General features: G+C 55.3%; 3 protein-coding genes across 3 annotated transcripts; 2 read left to right on the top strand and 1 right to left on the bottom strand.

Moving 5' to 3' along the window:
• Positions 1–393: 393 nt before the first annotated feature.
• TGME49_259830 (diacylglycerol kinase catalytic domain-containing protein) lies at positions 394–5,120 on the bottom strand (the record flags this gene model as incomplete). Its single annotated transcript, XM_002365126.1, has 5 exons — positions 394–1,099; positions 1,798–2,024; positions 2,699–2,916; positions 3,354–3,554; positions 4,084–5,120. The coding sequence occupies 5 exons, from the start codon at positions 5,118–5,120 to the stop codon at positions 896–898; spliced, it is 1,887 nt and encodes a 628-aa protein (XP_002365167.1). The 3' UTR covers positions 394–895.
• Positions 5,121–8,453: 3,333 nt separating this feature from the next.
• TGME49_259835 (hypothetical protein) lies at positions 8,454–9,345 on the top strand (the record flags this gene model as incomplete). Its single annotated transcript, XM_018781217.1, has 3 exons — positions 8,454–8,482; positions 8,717–8,865; positions 9,215–9,345. 3 exons carry the CDS (start codon positions 8,454–8,456, stop codon positions 9,343–9,345), a joined length of 309 nt encoding a protein of 102 aa, XP_018637052.1.
• A 32-nt stretch (positions 9,346–9,377) lies between these two features.
• TGME49_259840 (hypothetical protein) lies at positions 9,378–18,065 on the top strand (the record flags this gene model as incomplete). The annotated part of the gene is made up of 4 exons (XM_018781218.1): positions 9,378–13,709; positions 14,325–14,789; positions 15,134–15,520; positions 16,152–18,065. The coding sequence occupies 4 exons, from the start codon at positions 9,378–9,380 to the stop codon at positions 17,217–17,219; spliced, it is 6,252 nt and encodes a 2,083-aa protein (XP_018637053.1). The 3' UTR covers positions 17,220–18,065.
• Between the last annotated feature and the right edge of the window lie 956 nt (positions 18,066–19,021).

Genomic DNA, 19,021 nt, shown 5'->3' with positions numbered 1-19,021 from the left:
AAGATATAGACAAAGAGAGATGTAGGTACCGGTACGAAAACCGAGCGGTATAGGCGTATCTTCGAGGCATGGCTGTTGCTGTGTGCCACGAGATTGGATCACCTTCACGATATTGGAAAATCATAACCGCTGCGGCATAAGAGTTTAGAAGTTTCGGCGATCAAAGAATGACATAAAGCTAAGTGCGGTGCCAAGAGTGGCCTCGCACATGGAAACAACCTGAAAAAAAGCCCCCACGGCAGTGGCATCGGGAATGACACAGGACCGACGCACAGACGGGAGGACGCCCTTTCTCGCCATTGCGAGAAACAATCACATTTGACCAAAACAAGCGCCGACGTGACGCCTTCTCAGAGAACTTCGGAGAGCCTTCCCTGCTGCAGAGAGACGGGACCCCCTCCCCCCCCCAGTCCGCAGATACGACAGGGAATATCAAATTCTCAGACTTCTTTTCGCCGCGCGCGCGCGAAAGGCTCTTGCGGCGAGGGTAGCGACTTTCCATGAATGTGCAAGCGTCGATGCCCGAACATGCAGAGCGTGTTTCAGAAGAGGTCCTCAAAAGGCGCAAGACCGCGAAAGCCGATTCACTGCAGTCTCTCCAGTAACCGACAGACGACACCAGACGACTGCCGCGGTCGAGGGTCTGTTGAACGCGTGGACGCCGGCCGCGAGGAAAGAGAGATTCCACCCGTCTTATTCAGCCTTCCCCCTCGCTTGTTCGGGCTCTCTGTGCCGCGAAAGCTCTCCCGTGCGCTCTTCAGAGAGACCCAAGCCGCATCTCGCACTGCGGCCCTCAGGAGTGGAGACAGAGGAGGCGACTGGACAAGATATTTTTCTGTTTCTGCATGCATTTGCGGATGTCGGGATGCGGTCTGGAAAACTAAAGTCGCCGCATCTACCCCCTGACCGCGTGGCCCGCGACGTTCTTCAACACATTGAACGAGTCCACAAACTCTACATAAATCGACTTGATCCTGTGGCCGATCCGGAACTCGCCGTCCGTCTGAAATCCCACCGGTCCCGCTTGCTCTTCCGGGTAAAACGAGACCAGGAAGGGTCCTCGATGCTGGAGCAGCCGACCTGCTGCGTCGTAGTCAACCTGCGAAAACGCGTGCAGCACCGCGCAGGGGAGCAAAAACCACCGAATTCTTACACCCGTCGCAGGACTTTCACGCGCGACGGCGGACCCTCGAAATATATGCCGGAGCACACCGCAGATGACCACCGGGTTCGTGCAACCATAAGTAAACTGCCACTGAAAGATCAATAACGATTAAACGTAGTGAACAGCAAGACAGCTGTGCTGGAGTTCCTCTGAGTTTTACACTGGATAGGTAGTACGCGTGTTGTGGCTCACGGACACGCTGCCGCCTCTGCGACGTTTCTCGTTCGCCTCAATAGACTTTTCGCCACAATCAAAACCTCAGTCCATTCCCTGAGTCCGCCAGTCAGATCCCCCCACACAAATATACTCTTGCATTTGCAAAAGCTCCACACTCTACAGATTGAATGATCTCGAGATATATATACACACTTCTATCGCGCCCCATCTGACAGGAACCCTCGACACAGACGAAACACCCAGTATGATTGCATTCCATCGAAAGGCAAAAGCACATACAGACACATATACCTGTATGTCGGGCTCTGTTTGATTTGAGTGATACAGTCTGGATCTCAGATCACTTGTACTGAGACGATATCTCTATATAAGATACGAATTACAATTCGAGGTCGCGCTGTGCTCTTTGCGTTCTTGATCACGGTACGGGAGACACGTGTTTGCTCATTTCTCACCAGAACACTGCGGATGAGGTCAAATCGTCCGTGGAAAGCAATCAACTCGATTCTGCTGTCTCCCATGGACTGGTGTGCGTTGATAAGGCGTCGCCGATAGGTGTCGTAGATGGTTCGGGTTTCTCCTTCTTTGGCTGGGGGCAGGACGCCGACGCGGGTTGTGTGTCTCCACAACGGAATCCCTCCGATCATGGACCGGTTGTTCAAGAAGGTCATGGAAATCGAACCTGAAAAGAAAGCACAGCCGATACGCACGCCTCGGTGCGGTGGCTCCGGAAGTGTCGACACGAAGCATGCACAGTTCAACGCCCATTCGCGACAGCCTACGCGCGACGGACGCTTCGCTGGCTCAGGCGGAAGACAGTGCACCCCGTGGTTACGATGGAGGAGACGACCGATGGCATCTCCGTTTCCTTGCGTTAGCACACAAATGCCTAAAGGCGATGAACAGGAACATCCAAGTGCGACACAAGGGATAGAGGGACAGACGCAAACCTGAGTGCTGGTTTTCGTAGCCGCCTCTCTGGTCGATTGGATGCAACAGGAAACGCGACGCATCTGGACCGTCCACCCACCGCAAAGAGCCAGACAGCAACGGAAGGCACCAACGCCTTCGATTGCCTCGTTTTTCCGCTAAGACAAACAACAGCGTTGACCGACAGAGTGCGCTTCAGAGGTGCGTCCAAGCGCTTCTGGGCCTATTCCACACCCGCCATACGGAAATGCACACTCTACCCACACGCAGTTATCGTTCCGCTCACATACAAATATATGCATATATATAGATATATATTCATATACCATGCACGTATATACAAACATATATATATATATATATATATATATATGTTCCAGATACCCATCATTCCGTATACAGCACAACGCAGTACTTTGACCTTACTTTCGAGTCGCATTGCGGTGGGGTATTTTTCAGTATTCGTGGTGAACAGAACCTTCTTCTGGCCTCTGTCGACGACGTAGACAGTGTCTATTTGCTCTGTGACTCTTTTCCAGGAACGCCTCAGAAGCTTCAAGAAGGCGACGCCATACATAATCCGATTCCTCAACCTGGACGTGCTTCGGAGGCGGTCAAACTCGATTCCCACAAGTGCATCGAAGCTGGCGACACACAGAGACCCCACAGAGACACTTCTCAGACGCATGCACGAGAAAACCTGTGACCCCGAGGAACAGAGAGAGTTGAGTGATGAAGAATGACCAACCTTGATCTGCGAAAGAGCGAAACGTAAAGCGACGACCACTGGTAAGCAACGAAACAAAGGAAAGAGAAGAACCGGTATGTGACGACTCCCCATGTCGGAATGGCGAGGGCGTGTGAAAAACCTAACTGGATTGAATATACGTGGAGACAGGGAGAGACTCTCAGAGACAGCGACCGAGAGGTGCTTTGAACTACGCGGATCACTGAACACGCCGGTACACACACACACAGACAAACACGAGTAACTCTGCAACTGTCTGCATCTGTGCAGATCTAAAGACGTTGGAATGCACAAAAGGAGACTTCCAGGAGGAAGTGTAGATTCGTGACGAACCCGATTCCGAGGTACAGGATGAAGGGGGACTCGAAGCTGCGAGCGTGAAGTCCTGTCTCGCCGTCCGTGATCCTTTCTAGCGTTCGCGTGTCACAGTTGACGTGCTCGAAGTAGCCCCCGTCGTAGGTGGAGACCGACATTCTCCAGGTGTCATGTCGCGCCACCACAGCGTTTTGCCACATTTGCACCAGTCGCTTCAGCCTGCGAAAGCGCAGAGAGACGACGCGATTTGGCAGCGTGGTCCCTTTTTTGCTGGCATGCGAAGCAGCGGGTTTACGGTTGCGACATGTCAATCTGTAGGTCACTTGAAGACTGGACTACGAAGTCGCTTTTCAAGCAACACATGGAACGCGAAGCCGACAGCGTCTCTCCAGAACGAACTCGCAGATCGACCCGGATTCCCGCCGGTGTAGCGAGCGTGAACGCGCGTCAGGTGGGTCTACGGCTCTCTTTCCCCGTGTCTGGGGTGTGTGCTCACGCAGAGAGCCACCCCTTCAATCCGCGATCGTCACAGAGACATCCCCGTAAGGAGATGAAACATCGACACTCATGGAATGGTAGTTCACGCAACATACGAGCGAGAAGAAAGTGTATGTTCCACCTCTCTCTACGTCCAAGACACCGGAGTGTGTTCCAACATTCTTTTGGTGCGTTCCGCACATCCACATTATTCACCGTTTGCCGTTGTTCCTTTTTCGCGGAGTCGCAAACCTTTCTCGCCAGCACTTACGTGTCACCTCTAAAGATGTCGAGCTTCTGGGCGTTTCCGTGAGTCCATCCGTAGCTCTGGGCAAAGTCGTTTCCAGTGCCGAATCCAACGATGCCGAAAGCGATCCAGGCGATTGGGACGTTGGCCGCGACGGCCTCTCTGTTCACCCACATGACTGTGCCGTCTCCGCCGACGGCGATCACGCGTACGAGTTCATGTTTCTTCGTAGGTTTCTGCTTGTGCGACAGCGCTCGCTTGACTTCTACAGTTTCTCTGAGGAACTGGAAGCCGCTATGGTTTGCGAGAAGGTCGTAGATGAGAACTCGCGTGCAGACGTCCTGGAGTGTGTGGCTGTCCTCGCCGTTCCGGTTCGCACCTGTGAGCCACCGGGCGCCAGCTTGGCCTCCCGCCTTACGATTCACAAAGAGGAAGACGAATCGGGTCTTTCCTCGGCAGGGCCACTGAGCTGCGACTTGCGTGGCTTCTACCACAGAGACTTTTGTCGCGCCTGGGGAAAACTTGGCGCGAATCTTCGGCTTGGGAGCAAATCGCAGTTTTCGCTCTCTCGACTCTTCAGTCGGCTTGTCCGAGACGTTCACTTCGCCTTCGGCTTCCACAGCCCGCGGCTTCGTCTTTTCTACTGTTGGAGCTTCGACGAGCTTCCCAGACGCCTCTCGCGGGGATATCTTGTCCTCTGCTTCGTCGGCGACGTTGGAACGAAGCACTTCAGAGAGAGGCGCAGCCTTCTCTGCCGTTGAAGCCGCCGTCGTGTCCACCTCGCCGAGGAGATTCTGGAGAAACGCGGGATCGACGACCGCAGGTTGTTGTTCGAGACTCGCGAGGTCGGCGTCAACAGGGGATCCGTCGGCATCCCCGGTAGCTCCTGGACTCTGGACAGCTCGTCGGTTGTCCGTGGGGTGCCATGAGGAGGACGGAGTGGACGCCGAAGAGACAGCGACGAGGGAGAGCAGCTGCAGAGGCACGAGGAGGCGCCGAAGAGACAAAGGCAACGCCCGCGACGGCAGGAGCGGCAGAGCGGGTGCAGCAAGAGCCCCCATGGTCTCTGAGGAGAGGGGAAACGGCCAACGCGGCGAGATCCAGGTGCGTCGACTCCGGAACGGACCGCGGGGCGGAGTGGTCACAGGCTTTCCAGATCTACCGCAGCAGTCCCGCTCGTAGAAGGACGAGAGGGAGAAGGAAGCTACTGGTCCTAGCAGTGCGTGCGACGCCAGGAGCGCAGCAAAGACTTCGAGGGCTGCGAGTTGGGCCAGAGGAACGGGCGGCGTTTTCGAGAAGTGCGTCGTCGTTCGCGGGCCTCAAAATTGGGCAGAAAAAAACTTTCGCGGACTTTCGACCCCGCCCGCCAGTCAAACAGTCGAGTGCGGGAGAGAAAAGAGGAGACAGGGAAGAAAGAGGCGCGGACAAAGGTAGAGCGGAAACGAAGGAAGGGAAAACGGGGGAAAAGTCAGTCGGGAGCTAAAGCGAGAGCCGACATCTCGCGACTCGGTCGGCGAAGTTGGACCGCGCGCACACGGGGAGTCGTGGCAACGAGACGAGCCTGCCAGAGGAGACAAGACAGACGGATCCAGCCTGGCAAAAAAGAGGGGCAAAAAGCCCCAACGGAGAGCGGCCGAAAAGCAGCCGAACTGCGCGCCACTCCTGAGAGCACCTCTGAGACAAAAGGGAGGAAAATCGGGCGACGCAGAGCGCGAATATAGTGCAGGAGAGAGCGGCTCCGGCCCCGAGTTACGTCCCAAAGCAAAGCACGTGCACGGGAAAGTCTGGAAAACCCAGAGACTCACAAAACACACCTCCGCAAAACGCTGGCGCACAGACTTCGAGTACGGCTGACTACATCTCACGAGAGTCTCCGCTCTCCACCGCGCTGCTGTGGGCCTTGCCGCCTCTCGGCCTCACAACCTCCCTCCGCTTGTCGGAGTGCGGCGCGTGCGCGGAGGAAACTCGGGCGCGAAAGATCATGCGACGCGGATTCCTCGTCTCGACAAGACCTGCAAGACGCGAAGTCGCACCACAGTCCGTCGGAGAACGAACGCCAGACCCTTCCTCTTTCGAATTTCCCTTTTTTAATCTTCGGAGGTGTGTTGCAACTCCTACAACCTGTGGCTCTGATAGGGGATTCCGGAGGCACTCTACGCAGAGCCCCGCCCCGGCTCTCAGTAGCACGTTTTTGCTCTTCCTGTCGCTCTGGCTACTTAACAGATCTGGCAGTTACGCGGGGAAGTACGTAGACCAGATGCTACTTTCTACGGTTGTTCATCGGCTGTCCGTTTTTCTGTGTGGTATCGAGAAAGATAGAGAAGCAGGAGGAGCCTCCGACTGATCGAGCCCGATCCATAATCGTTCGTCTCAGATCGAAAAAAACAGACAATATAGTGCCAAGGATACTGAGTATGAGTCCAGTTATGAGATACAGATAACCACGTGCTGTATGACTGCTGCACACCGTCACGGCACTGAACTCCTAAGATAGATGCGAGAGTTCAATTTCAACATCCTAGGGCCAAAGGTGGAAAGCATAGCCACACAGACGCGCAGAAGACCCGTTTCTCTGACTTGTTGACGCACTTGACTTCCATGACTTTGCATACGGAGAGGGTGATTGTGCAGCCGATGTATATTTAACAAGGAACAAACAGAAAACAAACCGAACTGGGTGACCTTGCTGGCAACGAGAACATGGGAAATCTCAAGATGCGTCAGCGAATTTGTGGACACTTTGCGTTGCCAACCACCCATTGAAAACGGGGAACCTTGCCTATCATTCCTTGGTCTACACGGCAGAAATCATTTTCGCTTACACAAAAATCTCCAGAACTGGTTCACGAGGAACCTACGGTGCGGCGGAACCGATGAATCCGGATGAACGAAAAGGATCTCAGAAAGGAAAGTCTGGGGCGGTAGAGGCACCTCTCACTCGCGTCGGCACTGGCTGACGGCTTCTGCCTCCGGCCCTTCTGTTGGTTTCTCCCTCTTCCGGACGCCAGTTCCTGTTGGACGGTGTGCAGACTAAACATTCACGAAGAAACACATAGGACACCCGGTTACAAGTGGATCTGCATGGGAGTCTTCCACAAAGTGGCCGCCAGCCATGCCCATGCGCAATGCCTCCTGTTAGAATTACACATAAACCCAGACACATGCGCAGGTGACTCACTCCACGCGTTTCTCTAATGAGACACACATAGTAGTCTGCGTAAATGAAGACCCACAGGATCTTCGTCGAATACTTTGTAGGGCTTCTTCGTTCTTCCAGAGAAACTTACTCCTTTTTAGTCATGTTGAAGCGTTGCCACTGCCTGATCGGATCGGTGCACCGTCAGCGTAAGGGAGTAATCGGTTCAGCGTCCCTCAGCGAGTCTGATGTACGTTAAGGAAGACCTGCGATGTTGCAAAGGGACTCATCCCCTCGCCGTCCAATTGGCTGCTCCGCATGACTAGTCTCTCGACACAACGTGCTTCAAAAGGCGGTGCTGACCGTGGTGCCCTATCGAATTCACACATGCGGATTCACCGTCACATTCTCAGCTCTTCTCACGTACTTTTCCTCTTACTGTGTATGCTACTAGCGTGCAACTTTCGCACGCATATATGCATCACTGGTATATTGTAGATGTGCACCCAAACACACGAATTCATGTACAGCGGTAATCGCAACAATATGCATACTTTTTTTCACATTAGCGGCTGCAGATTGATCTGAACTGGTACGTGCGGAGTGACGTTCTCACAGAACAAATGAAAACGCATTCCCAGCCTCACACCAGTTGGCGAATAACTTCGCTCGCCTGCTTAGCAAGGCTGTTTGTTTGAGCGTAACGACACCGGAGGGAAACCGAGATCCACGCCTTGCCGGCTCCGCTGCTCCTCACTAGTAGGAAAATACGCAGATTCTTGTCTTCTGATTCACCTCCCTGCGTACTCGACAGAGTGACCGTCAAAGTCGAGATGTAGAATGGCGAAGATTTACGCACGGCGCTGCATTGATTTTTGCCGAGACACGAACGGTTTTCCCCGGTGCCCCCGCCTTAGCCGCGGGGAACGCATTTCCACGCGGACGTTCTGCAGACTGCAGCTTATCATATGGGCAGGCTGGGTTCCGGAGTAGAGGCCGAATGGAAAGGGGCAGAAACGTTCGATATTTCGTCATCCACTACACCTGCTTGAACCTCGGTTTATCGCGTGTAACATTCTGGGAACCATTTCTCCTGCGGCTCCCTACGAATTGACGAAGCCCGAGTTTCGGCGTCTCGCAAGACTCACATGAGACTCGCCAGTTGCCCCTTCCTCTTGCCATCTTCCGCGTCTTCTGTTTGTCTCGCTTCTTCATCGTCGATTTAACGACCTCCGACCTTTCCCGTCTGTTCTAAACAATGCCGACAAAAGCGGAGTTTTCATTCAGGTGAGAACGCAACCCGACACCCTGCCCCACCTGGGACCCGGGTTCTTGGCCCTCGCCTTTCCCTTCCGCTCTGTTTATCGGAGACTCTTGCCGATTGAGGCTGCGTGTCTGCTGGTGCAAAAATGTTGGAAGTCGAATGCTGAAACCGCCGAGAAACCGCGGGACTATTCCTCGCGGCTGAGTGAGAATGCTGCCAAGCAGCGCTCGGCTGACTCTCCGCGTTTTTGCGTACAGGTGCCCGCGATGGCATGTCGAGGCGAGCCGGTCACTTGGGCTGGTCACTTTCCGCGCACGGTCAAACAGACGACGCGGCCGCTTTTTCCTGTCTTTGGATGTCCTGCCAGAGCTACGTGACCGCATCTTAAACTTCAAAAAATCCCAAAGTAAAGACGGAACTGCACCTCATTTCTTCCCTCCGGTCCTCTCCGCGGTGTGCAAGAACAGCAGGGGGTCTCCCGAGGCCTTTTTGCTCACAAGAGATGTGCGAGAGCGCTGCTGTCACATCAGCACCCGGCGGACGAGGCATCTTCTGAAACTTTCTTGTCAAAGCCTCTCGTTTCGCTGACATCTGTCGCCGAACCGACAAACATTACCTTTTTTTTCTTCTGTCTCTCCCCTCATTTCTCTCTACCTGCTTCCACCGCTCCCCTCCTTCTCCCTTGCCTTCTCTTGAGTGGCCCTTCGTTCTTCGCCGACCTCCGTTTCTGTTTTGTCTCGTGCTTTCCTTCTCAGCACGCCTCTTCTTTGCAGACGATGCCTCTTTCCGCTTTCGTCCCGGGTGCCTGGCTCCCTGCCCATCCTGTCGTTGTCCTGACATCCTTTTCTTTGCCTCCTCAAAAGGAGTTTCTGCTGTTCTCGCCTGACCACCTCGCCATCCTCACCGACTTCCGCCACAATGGTTGGCCAGGACTTCTACTATCTCTGTCGACACCCGAATGTCTTCAGAGTCCCGACGCGAGACGAGCCACTCCTTACGCATGCGTTGCCTCTCGAGATTCTCGATCCTCCTGAGGCCGCGCCCTTCTCCAAGCGTCGCCCTGCCCAGTGGATGTCTGTATGTCGTCCGCCTTCTTCGTCTCCACATCAGGGCCTCTCGTTTCGAGTGACCAGCCTCGCATTCCACCCGACAGAGGACTTATTTGCTCTCGCGCTTGCAGTGACAGCTGCCCCTCCGTCTCCTTCCCCGTCCTCCAGTCCCTCCCCCGTCTTTTCTTCCTGCTCGTCTTCCCATGGCACGATACCCAGGGGACGGCGAGGAAGTGATCGGATGCACCCGACACAGGAGGGTCCGGAGGCGCGACAAACGCGGGTCGTGAGGGAAGGCGACTATGCGACGTCCAACGAAGGCGACTGCGACGAAGTGGACAGAGAGCTCCGTGGTGAACGGAAGGAAGAAGCATCCCAGAGGGACATGGAGGACCTCGCGGCTCTTCAGTCGGCGCCGTCGCCGGTGCCGGCAACTGAAGGTGGCATGACGCTGGCATCCGCACCCCCCACTGGAGATGAAAGCGACAAGGATGGCCACCCAAGCCTTTCCGCGTCAACACACCCTTTGCCTCCTCCATCGGGGTCGTGTGAGTCAGGATCGCCCTTCAACTCGGCCCAAGGGGATTCGCCGCCTCAATCGGATCCTCCCACCCCCTCGACCTCTCCTGTTGCTCCACGCGCATACTCTCCGTCCTCTTGTTCCTCTTCTTCCTCCTCTAGTTCCTCTCAGGGCTCCTCTTCCTCTTGTTCCCCGTCTTGTCCCGCTTCTTCCTATTCTTCTCGCGCGGCCGTGGCTCCTGCTGGCCTTCTTTGCTACTCTGTGATTGTGCTCGGCGACACAGTGACTCGGGCGCCGATCACGTCGTGGCGGGTACCTGCGGTTGGGCAGCTCGAGAGGGAAGCAGCGAGCGGGGAAGAGGCCGACAGAGACAGACGGCAAACAGGTATGAAGAGGACAGAGAGAAGAGAGAGAAGATGCAAGACACGCGAGGCTGAGTCTGGCGTCAGGTACCTTTCGTTCACGTCAGACGGAAACCACCTCGTGGTCATGGAGGACAAGAGAGACGTCCTTTTCCTCTTTCGTCTTCCGGCGCCATTTCTGCTTCTCCACCCGTCCCAAGGCATTCTGGCCTTGCGCAGAAGGAAACGAAGTGCACGCCGAAACGCGGCTGCAAAGAAGCTCCGCCGTGATGCCCTCGATGGGGAAAGACAAAGGTTGCAGGTAAATGAGGACAAGAAAGAGAGTGAAGACGACGCGGCCGAAAGCGAAGAATGCGGGGACGAAAGTGGAACAGACTGCGACGAGGACAGGTTCCAGGCCCGGTTGGTGCTGGCGCTTCGTTTGACGGAGACGGAGCGTAGAGATGACGAGACAGCCGCGGAGGCAGCAGCCACCGCAGGACCGTCTCAGCTGGGTCTTTCCTGGCTGTTCCCCTTCTTTCTGTCTCGTGAAAAGACCCACCCCCCGTCCGTGGCCACGACACTCGAACGAGGCCTTGAACTGAAGGCTGAGACACAAGAGAAGAGCGAGGGAGCGGCTATCGCATCGGCGGGCGCTTCTGCCTCATCGCCGCCGCATCCCTATGGTGCTTCCGATCTCCATCCTTCGGTGGATCCCCTTTCGACGCCCGCGTCTGGCTCGGCCTCTGAGCTCTTGCGGGGGCTAAATGGAAGCGAGAAGAAGACCGATGCCCTCCTCTCTCTGCGCGCTTCAGAGAACAAAGACAGGGTGGATCCTCTGACGAGCGAGGCAGCCGAAACGAAGAGACGAGAGGAGCCGGGAAAGACCGATGGCGAGCGCAGCCGAGGAGGCGGCATGGCCACGGTAAACGACGAAGCTCAGAAGCACACAGTGACGGGGGAGCAGGATGACAGAGAGAAAGCGAAAGCGACAGGAGGCCCAGGAGGCGAAATCGACACCGTCTTAGACACGGAAAAGGACAACGCACGTGGCGAGAATGGTTTGCACTGTCTGAGCGACGAATTACAAGCAAAGTCCGATCGCAACCCTAGGCGCCCGCTGGGACTGTTTCTTCAGGTGCTCTGGGTGGGGAGCGGAAGAGCGCATCGGTCTGTTCCGAGAACGACAGAAGACTCCGATGACGGAGAACACAGACGATCCAGAGACGGAGCTGCAAGAGAGGCTAAAAGAGAAGGTGGCGGCCCCGAGTGCCCTGCTGTCTCGCCGTCTTCAATCTCTGAAGCTTCGATGGCGTGTACGCCTTCTCCGCCCTTTTGTCCAGGGCTCACGGTGCTCCTCGCGGCGGCTCCAGCGAAAGGGACGCCTCTGCTGGTCCTCCTTTGCTCGCGTTGTGGCTTTTTGCGCCACGCACAGGAAGGCACCGAGCCCACTTTTTCCGGCAGGAGCTTACGCCACAACTCGCGTTGTGTCCAGTCTCTCGCGCATGCAGCGTCTGCCTCCCTGCCCACTTCGTCTCTCTCTGCTTCGAGGGAAAGGGCAGGTGACTCGGCGTCAGGCGACTCAGCTGAGGAGTCGGAAGCGAAGACACTTGAGACCATTCCTGTCTCCGCGCTTCTCGTCGTGCAGCCTCCGACCACACAGGCGGATTTCTGCTCGTTTGTCTCTGCTCCTGGGTCTTTGCCGTTCTCGACGGTCTCCTCGGCGCCGCTCGCCAGGGCCTCCGGATCGCCTGGCCCGGCTGGTCATTTAGCCACCTGGGCTTCGTTGGCCTCTGCGCCCTTCGAGCTGCTGGCGTGGCCTGCGCGTCTCGGCCGAAGTCTCTTCGACTCGTCTCCGCTTGCGCTGGAGCTGAAGCAAAACGCAGCGGCCAGTCGCGTCGCGTTCCGAACTGTCCTTCACTGGGCTCGAGCGCTTCTCCACACACGGGCATTGTTTCGCGCGTCTTCTCGCTCTTCTTCTCGCTCGCGACGTGACTGTTCGTCTGGGGCTGGCGGCGCGCCGCGTATGGATGGGGAGACCTCGGGGTGTGCAGACCGAAGTAGAGAAAAAGGACAGACTCAGAAGCTGTGCGAAAACTCTGGGAAGCGAGTGCATAAACAGTCGCCTTCAGCGTCCCCCTCCCGGAAGGCGAAGCAGCTGTCGACTGAGGCGAGGCCACAGGCGGGTGGCGGCGCCAGGAGGCCTCTTGGGAGGAGCGACGAAGTGAGCGAAGAAAACGGCAACGCTACACATCCTTCCGGGACTACTGAGGGGATGCGGACCGACGGGAGAATTCAGAAGATGAAAATCTCCACGCGTCGCGTGGGCGAATTCTTTCGGGGCCTCTTGGCCCACGCCGCGGCCCCCGTCGGGCTGCCCTCCGTCCAGCTGGTGAAGGAAACTGTGGGGTCGGACCTTCTTCCGCTTTTTTCGGGTGCATGCGCCACAGAGTTCGGAAGCGTCTTCCCCGTTCAAGTGCAGAAATGGACGGCGAAACTGAGAGAGGAGAACGAAGCCCGAAAAGCGAAGGCGGCGGGCGCGCGGGGAGCAACGGAGCAAGCCTGGCAGGCGGCAGATGGACACACGAATTACGTGGAGGATGGTCCTGCCTGCGACTGGTGGTATCTTGCACATACACTCGAGGACCAACTGTACATCTGCAGCGCTCGAAACCACGTTGTCCTCGTGAAGCTCGACTTACTCATGCGATCTGTGTGTGACGCGTCTTCTTCTTCTCTCGCTCGCTCGCGTCTTCCGGCCTCGCCGAAGTTGGAGACTGGAGGTTCTTCCGGAGTGGATGCCTTTGAGGGAGATCGCAGGAGGTTGAGGGTAGGCCAGCGACGAGGTCTCGTTTGGGAGATGCGGACGCTGAATGAGAAGAAACAGCTTGTCTCTGAAAACAGAATCGCCGTCAGCCACGACCGAAGATGTGTAGCGATTATAACGTGGACAGGAGATGCTCTGGCCGTTCTGGAACTCGACGCCGTCCCCGCCCTACACCCGTCTTCTTCCTCTCCCTTTTGTTCGCCTTCCGTTTCTCTGCCACACGGGCGCGTCTCGAGCCTGGCGTCCGCAGCCTGCGCGGGAGGAGCCGCATCAGCTGCGCAGAGACAAGGAGAGGACGCAAACACGGGAGCACGAGATGGTGGAAAGGCAGACGCTGGCAAGTTGCAGAGCGAAGAAGAGGAAGAAGATGGAAGACGCACTGAGGTGTACAAAGGGCCTGCGGTTCGAATTCGGAGACAAAACTGGCTGCCGCTCTTCAGAGGCACCTCCGTCGCATTCACAGACGAGAGAGCGTTTGGCCGGCAGCTCGTTGTGGCGCAGGAACCGAAGCTGGTAAGTGCAGAGACATTACACGAAATGAACTGCAACGCACACAAGCCTCAGACTGGAAAAACACAGACAGGGACAAGGACTCGTGGGCTCATGGTGTCTTGACTTGATATTCGTGCTGCCCGGGACACCCGAGATATGAAGATCGTTAATCTACGTCCTCCTGTTACACACAAATAACCTCACACCGCAGTCACTCGCGATAAGTCTATGCATACCTGTGTGCATTCATCTGTTTATGTATACATGCATATATATATATATATATCTATATATATTATATGTGTAGATACATCTATACGTGGACGTGGATATATATATATATATATATATATACATATATATATATATATATATGTACATGTGTGTCTGTCTGACCCTTTTGACGTGAGGACTGATACACCATCGAGTATATCTGTACTTGTACATATATGTATATATATATATATGTATATACATGCAAGTACGTTTATGTGTGTGATTGTATGGACGGTTGCGTGTACAGGCTTCTGATGTGCATGTGCGTGAGCTGCATCTGCTGTGTCTTTCTGGACCGGCTTTCCTCGCATCAAATGACATTGTTTGTTTTATGTTTTTCCGTCTCCCTTCTTGTCTCAGGGCGGCCGCGTTTTCGTGTTGGACTGGGATTCGCTTTTCTTCCAGCCGTCCCCGCTTCAGCCGCTTCCTCCTTCATCGTCGTTTCCCTCTCCGTGTCTCTCATCTTCACCCACCCAGTCCACCTGGTGTTCGTGTTCTCCCGGTTCTCCGGTTTCTTCTACCTGCAGGTGTGCTGGTTCTGCCTCTTGTTCTGCTTGTGCTCTCTCTTGTTCGTCTTCGTGGTCTCTCGCTTGTTCTTCCGGTTCCTCTGCTGCGCTGCGTGCTTCTTGTGGAGCCTCGAGAGGGCTCGCGGGGACGAGGAGACAGGAGGCAGAAACTCAGAAGGTGGGGTCGCGTTCGAAGAAGGCGCGGAGACGCGCCGGAGTGGACCACAAAGGCGAGGCTGCACGACGGCTCGCTCTTCTCGCCGCCCACCCTGCGACGCTGGCCATCTTGGACACACCTGAGAGCCGGGGCGTCAGCGAGGTGCGTCGGAAGGGGGGGAACAGATAGGCAGCAAGGAGTTTGAGAGAGAAGAAGAAACTCGTTCGTCGAAGAACGAGTCGTCAGTGTCTGTGATGCGAAAAAGAAGAGAATGCAAATGCTGTTGGTCGAACCGAACGTGGCAGAGCGCGTAATTGTTGGCGCGTGAGAAAAAAAAAGCCCAAAAGGTTTTGCCTCGAAGCAGTCAAGACCGAACAGTGTCCCGCGAAGCTCCAAGAAGAGACGACGGATGCTGTCAAGCTGACACTCTCGATCGTCTCTTCATCTTCAGCGTGACATCTGTCCTTCTTCTAAAAGTCTCGTGTTCGTGTGTCTCTACCCCTCAGGTCGTTGCCGTGCGCCGCCACAGCGCCTTCTGCTGCCTCCTCGCCCCCTCCTCCTCTCGCCGCCAGACCTCCCAGTGCCTCGCTTCTTCTTGTTCTTCGTTGCCTTTGTCTGCCTCCTCTTCTGCTTCGGCGGTGTCGTCGTCTTCGCCGTTTTCTCTCGGGGCGTCTTCTGCGAGTCGCCCGGAAAGAGAGACTGTTCCTGGAGGGTGTGGACGAACCGACGACTGTCTGCTTTTCCGGGTGGAGAGGGGACAGTGTGCCGCAGTTCCGGTCGTTTGGCAGTTCGACATTTTTCAGCAGCTCCTGAGTTTCCACGAGAAGCACGAACTTCGAGGCGAAGACCTCGATGGAGCGACGGCCTTCTTCTTCAGGCATTTCGCTCGTGAGGTACGCATGGGCCAGCGACTGAATAGACGCGGTTTCACAAAACCGACGCGGAAAACCCAGCGGACGGCTTTCGAGGTCTTCGTTGGTAGACGCGCCTCTCTATCCCATTCAGTGAAGGCCTGTAACGTTGGATCTGAATCCACTCTTGAATGGGGACGCCTCTGCCGCTCTACAGCCTCGAATGAGCAGCATGCGCATAGAGATACATGCAAACTGATGTGTCCATTCATATAGAATTTGTTGATCTGCTGATGAATACGTGCATATATATTTATTTCTGTTGGTGATGATGTGGCTGTTGTGCATCTATATTTATATATATCTATATATTTATACATAGATGTACATAGAATCCTGTATATTGATATGTATGCGTTTGGAGAATGGGTTCATGATGGTCTTCGTTAGAGGCGAAGAGCGCCTGCGAGTTCGAAGAAATACACGAGGAGACGAGGAGCGTTTTTCAGAGCGACACTGACGCGACGGCGACGGCGACGCAGAGCTCACGATTCGTTGCTTGGGGGCTTGCGCTGTGTTGCTGCGGCTTCCCGCTGGGCAGCGGCCCTCTCGAGACCGACGGACGATGCATCCAACGTTCACATTTCTCTGCATGGTTCTTCGTCTTTGTCAGGTTTGCCACACCAGTTGGCTGAAGGCTGAAGACGCGTTGCTCCGCAGTCGCACACACTTTGTCCTTTCCCTCCCAGGCGCGTCTTCGTCCTCTTCTTCGCCTGAGGCTTCTGCGCTCTCGGCGCGAGGACTGGAGAAGGACGCGCATGCACTCAAGTCGACGCAGCGACCTCTCCCTGTGCTGCTGCCGATTTGCGCCCCCCTCCTCTTGGCGCCTCATTTCTCGACGCCTCACTCGCCTGTCTCACGGGTCTCCTGGCTCGCCGCCAGAGGACCTCTGGAGACGGCGGGCGCGAGAGGATGTTTGCGTCGGTGGGAGCATCTTTTCTGGGAGAGACCAAGAGAGAGCGCATGCGGACGGCGCCTGCGAGGAAAGCGCGACAGGGAAGGCACCTGGCGAGGAAGGGGAGAAAGTGATGTAGACGCGGTAGAGAAGGAGCCTGAGAAGGGAGGGGAAAAGGAAGCAAACGGAGGAGGAGAGACAGTTCAGAGAGACAAAGAGGAAATCAAACATCAGAGCGTGCAGGTGATGAGCGAGGATGAAAACGTCACGCGAGAAACACAACAGATACAAACGATGGAAGAAGAAGAGGAAACAGATGGAACCTGCACTCTCGACCCAGCTAGCGCGAGTCTCGAAGAACTGATCTCCGCCCTCTCTCAGACGCCAGAAACACAACACGAGGCCGCTTCGTCTCGTCTCTCTTTTGCGACCCCTAGCTCATCTCTGGGCTCTGTTCTCCCTTCTACATCGTCATTGTCGCCTACTTGTGCGTCTGCTTCTTCTCCGCAATCGTCTTTGTGTACGCAATCGCATTCGTCTTCTGCGACATCTTCTGCGTCATCTTCGTCTGGGATGAGAAGGAAGCGACAGCCTTCATTTTCACGGGAGAGTCTCGTCGCATGTTGTGAGGCGAAGCGTTGCAGACAGCGGGGGGAAAGGCGCTGTCGCGGAAGAGAAGATGGAGAAGAAGCAAAGTCCAGCGAAATTCGCGTCCGTCGCCTGGGACCTCCTTTCTTGGATTTCTGGCTGCTGCAAGTCGCGACCGCCTCCGAGGAGGCGCTGTGAGGCAACATCGTCCGTTCATCCTTTCTTTCCTCTGTCGTGAAAAGCCTCCCATTCGCGTGCTTCCCTTTGTACAGTTTCGAATTCACTGTATGGCAAACACGAACCTCGCGTGATTAAGTAGGTCCTTTTGGTCGACTCGACGTCACCAGATCCGAAAGCCTGTCATGTGTAATCGACACTTGACCGCCTCTCTTCGATATCCAAAAGACTCGCATGCATCGCAAGTTCGGTGGGTGTGCCGTTCCCCGCCGCGACGAACAGAGAAGAACGGCTCACCCCGTCCAGGCGACGAGGAGACGAACTGGGCAGAAAGGCCAACTTGAGAAGAAGCCGCCCGGATTGAGACAGAATGACAAAAAGTCCAACGATCTGCATGCGAGAGGACAGCTGCATGCAAGGCGCACGAGCCAAGGAAGGCTGAAGCTTACAAGGGAAAGCGAACAAGCCGAAGTCAAAGGAAGAATGGTAAAAAGAGAAACGAGACGACATGAACGGAGAGGCGGCGAGCCCACATGCGGAACGAGTGTAGGGGCGCGAGGTGAAAGGGAAGATGAAGAGAAGGAAGCAGACGAGGAAAGGGAAGCATCAATGTAAGATGAGCGTGTGCGTATGCGTGCAGGGTAGAGAGCAAATCTGGTGGATGTTCGTATGATCTTTGTCCGCGTGGTGAGTGTAGGGAATGGCGGTCGAGGCTATGAATGGCAGCCAACAAATGTGCGACTTCAGGGCCCTGGAGGCTCAAAGAGTATCGAGGAAAGCGAACGATTTCAGAGCGCGTTGCCGCGAGCGCTCGCTGAGAGAACAGGTAAAGTTCATCTGCGTGCTGCAGGTCCTTCCTAGTCTGCCTTCTCAGCCTACTTTTTGCTTCGCTTTCTACTGTTGTCTCTGCTTCTCTTTTCCCACTGTCGCGCTTTCTGTCGGATCGAATCGCGCATCTCTTCCGTTTCTCTTTAAGTCACGCGTCTCCATGCATCGTTCATTTCTCTGTATCCTTCTATATGCATCTTTTTCTGTCGCGTTCATTTCTCTGTATCCTTCTATATGCATCTTTTTCTGTCGCGTTCATTTCTCTGTATCCTTCCATATGCATCTTTTTCTGTCGCGTTCATTTCTCTGTATCCTTCCATATGCATCTTTTTCTGTCGCGTTCATTTCTCTGTATCCTTCTATATGCATCTTTTTCTGTCGCGTTCATTTCTCTGTATCCTTCCATATGCATCTTTTTCTGTCGCGTTCATTTCTACCCCCCATATCGTGTTGTGCGTCTTCGTTCTCTGCCCTTCTCGCGGCTGTGCTCCTCTTTTTTGTGGAACGGTATGCTGCCGTCGGGTGGCAGCCTTCCTTCCCTCTCGCTGCTTCTCTCTCTCTCCCCGTCTGCGTTTGCTCTCTCCAAGCAGACACACGCCCGTCAGCTTTGGCTCATCAGTGGCCGCGACGCCCCTCGTCTGCGGCTTCTCCGGTTTGGCTCCGCAGACAGAGCGGCGGACTGCGGCGGCATGTGTGAACAAATGAATCCTCACAAGACTCCCTGTCTGCAGCAGTTCACTGGAGTGGTAGTCTCCAGCAGTCGCAGCGAACGCGTTTGTCTGTGTCGCAAACTGGAGAGGGTAGGTGTACTGAGCGCGCTTCACAAATTTAGCCGGTGGAAGCTCAAAGTTTTAAAAAAACGAGCGACGAAGCAGCAACCGAGCTGCACGTACCCCGTCGACCGCAGAGTGCCCCGTGCGTTTGAGGCTCTTCATGGAACAAAGTACGCGCGAGAATCCGGAAAAGCGAAAAACAAACACAGAGAGATCACGATT

This window comes from Toxoplasma gondii, chromosome VIIb, assembly GCF_000006565.2.
Source record: "Toxoplasma gondii ME49 chromosome VIIb, whole genome shotgun sequence".
In the NCBI taxonomy this organism is placed as follows: Eukaryota; Apicomplexa; class Conoidasida; order Eucoccidiorida; family Sarcocystidae; genus Toxoplasma; species Toxoplasma gondii.
Note: the sequence above shows the minus strand (reverse complement) of the source record. Positions and strands in the feature narration are given on the sequence as shown.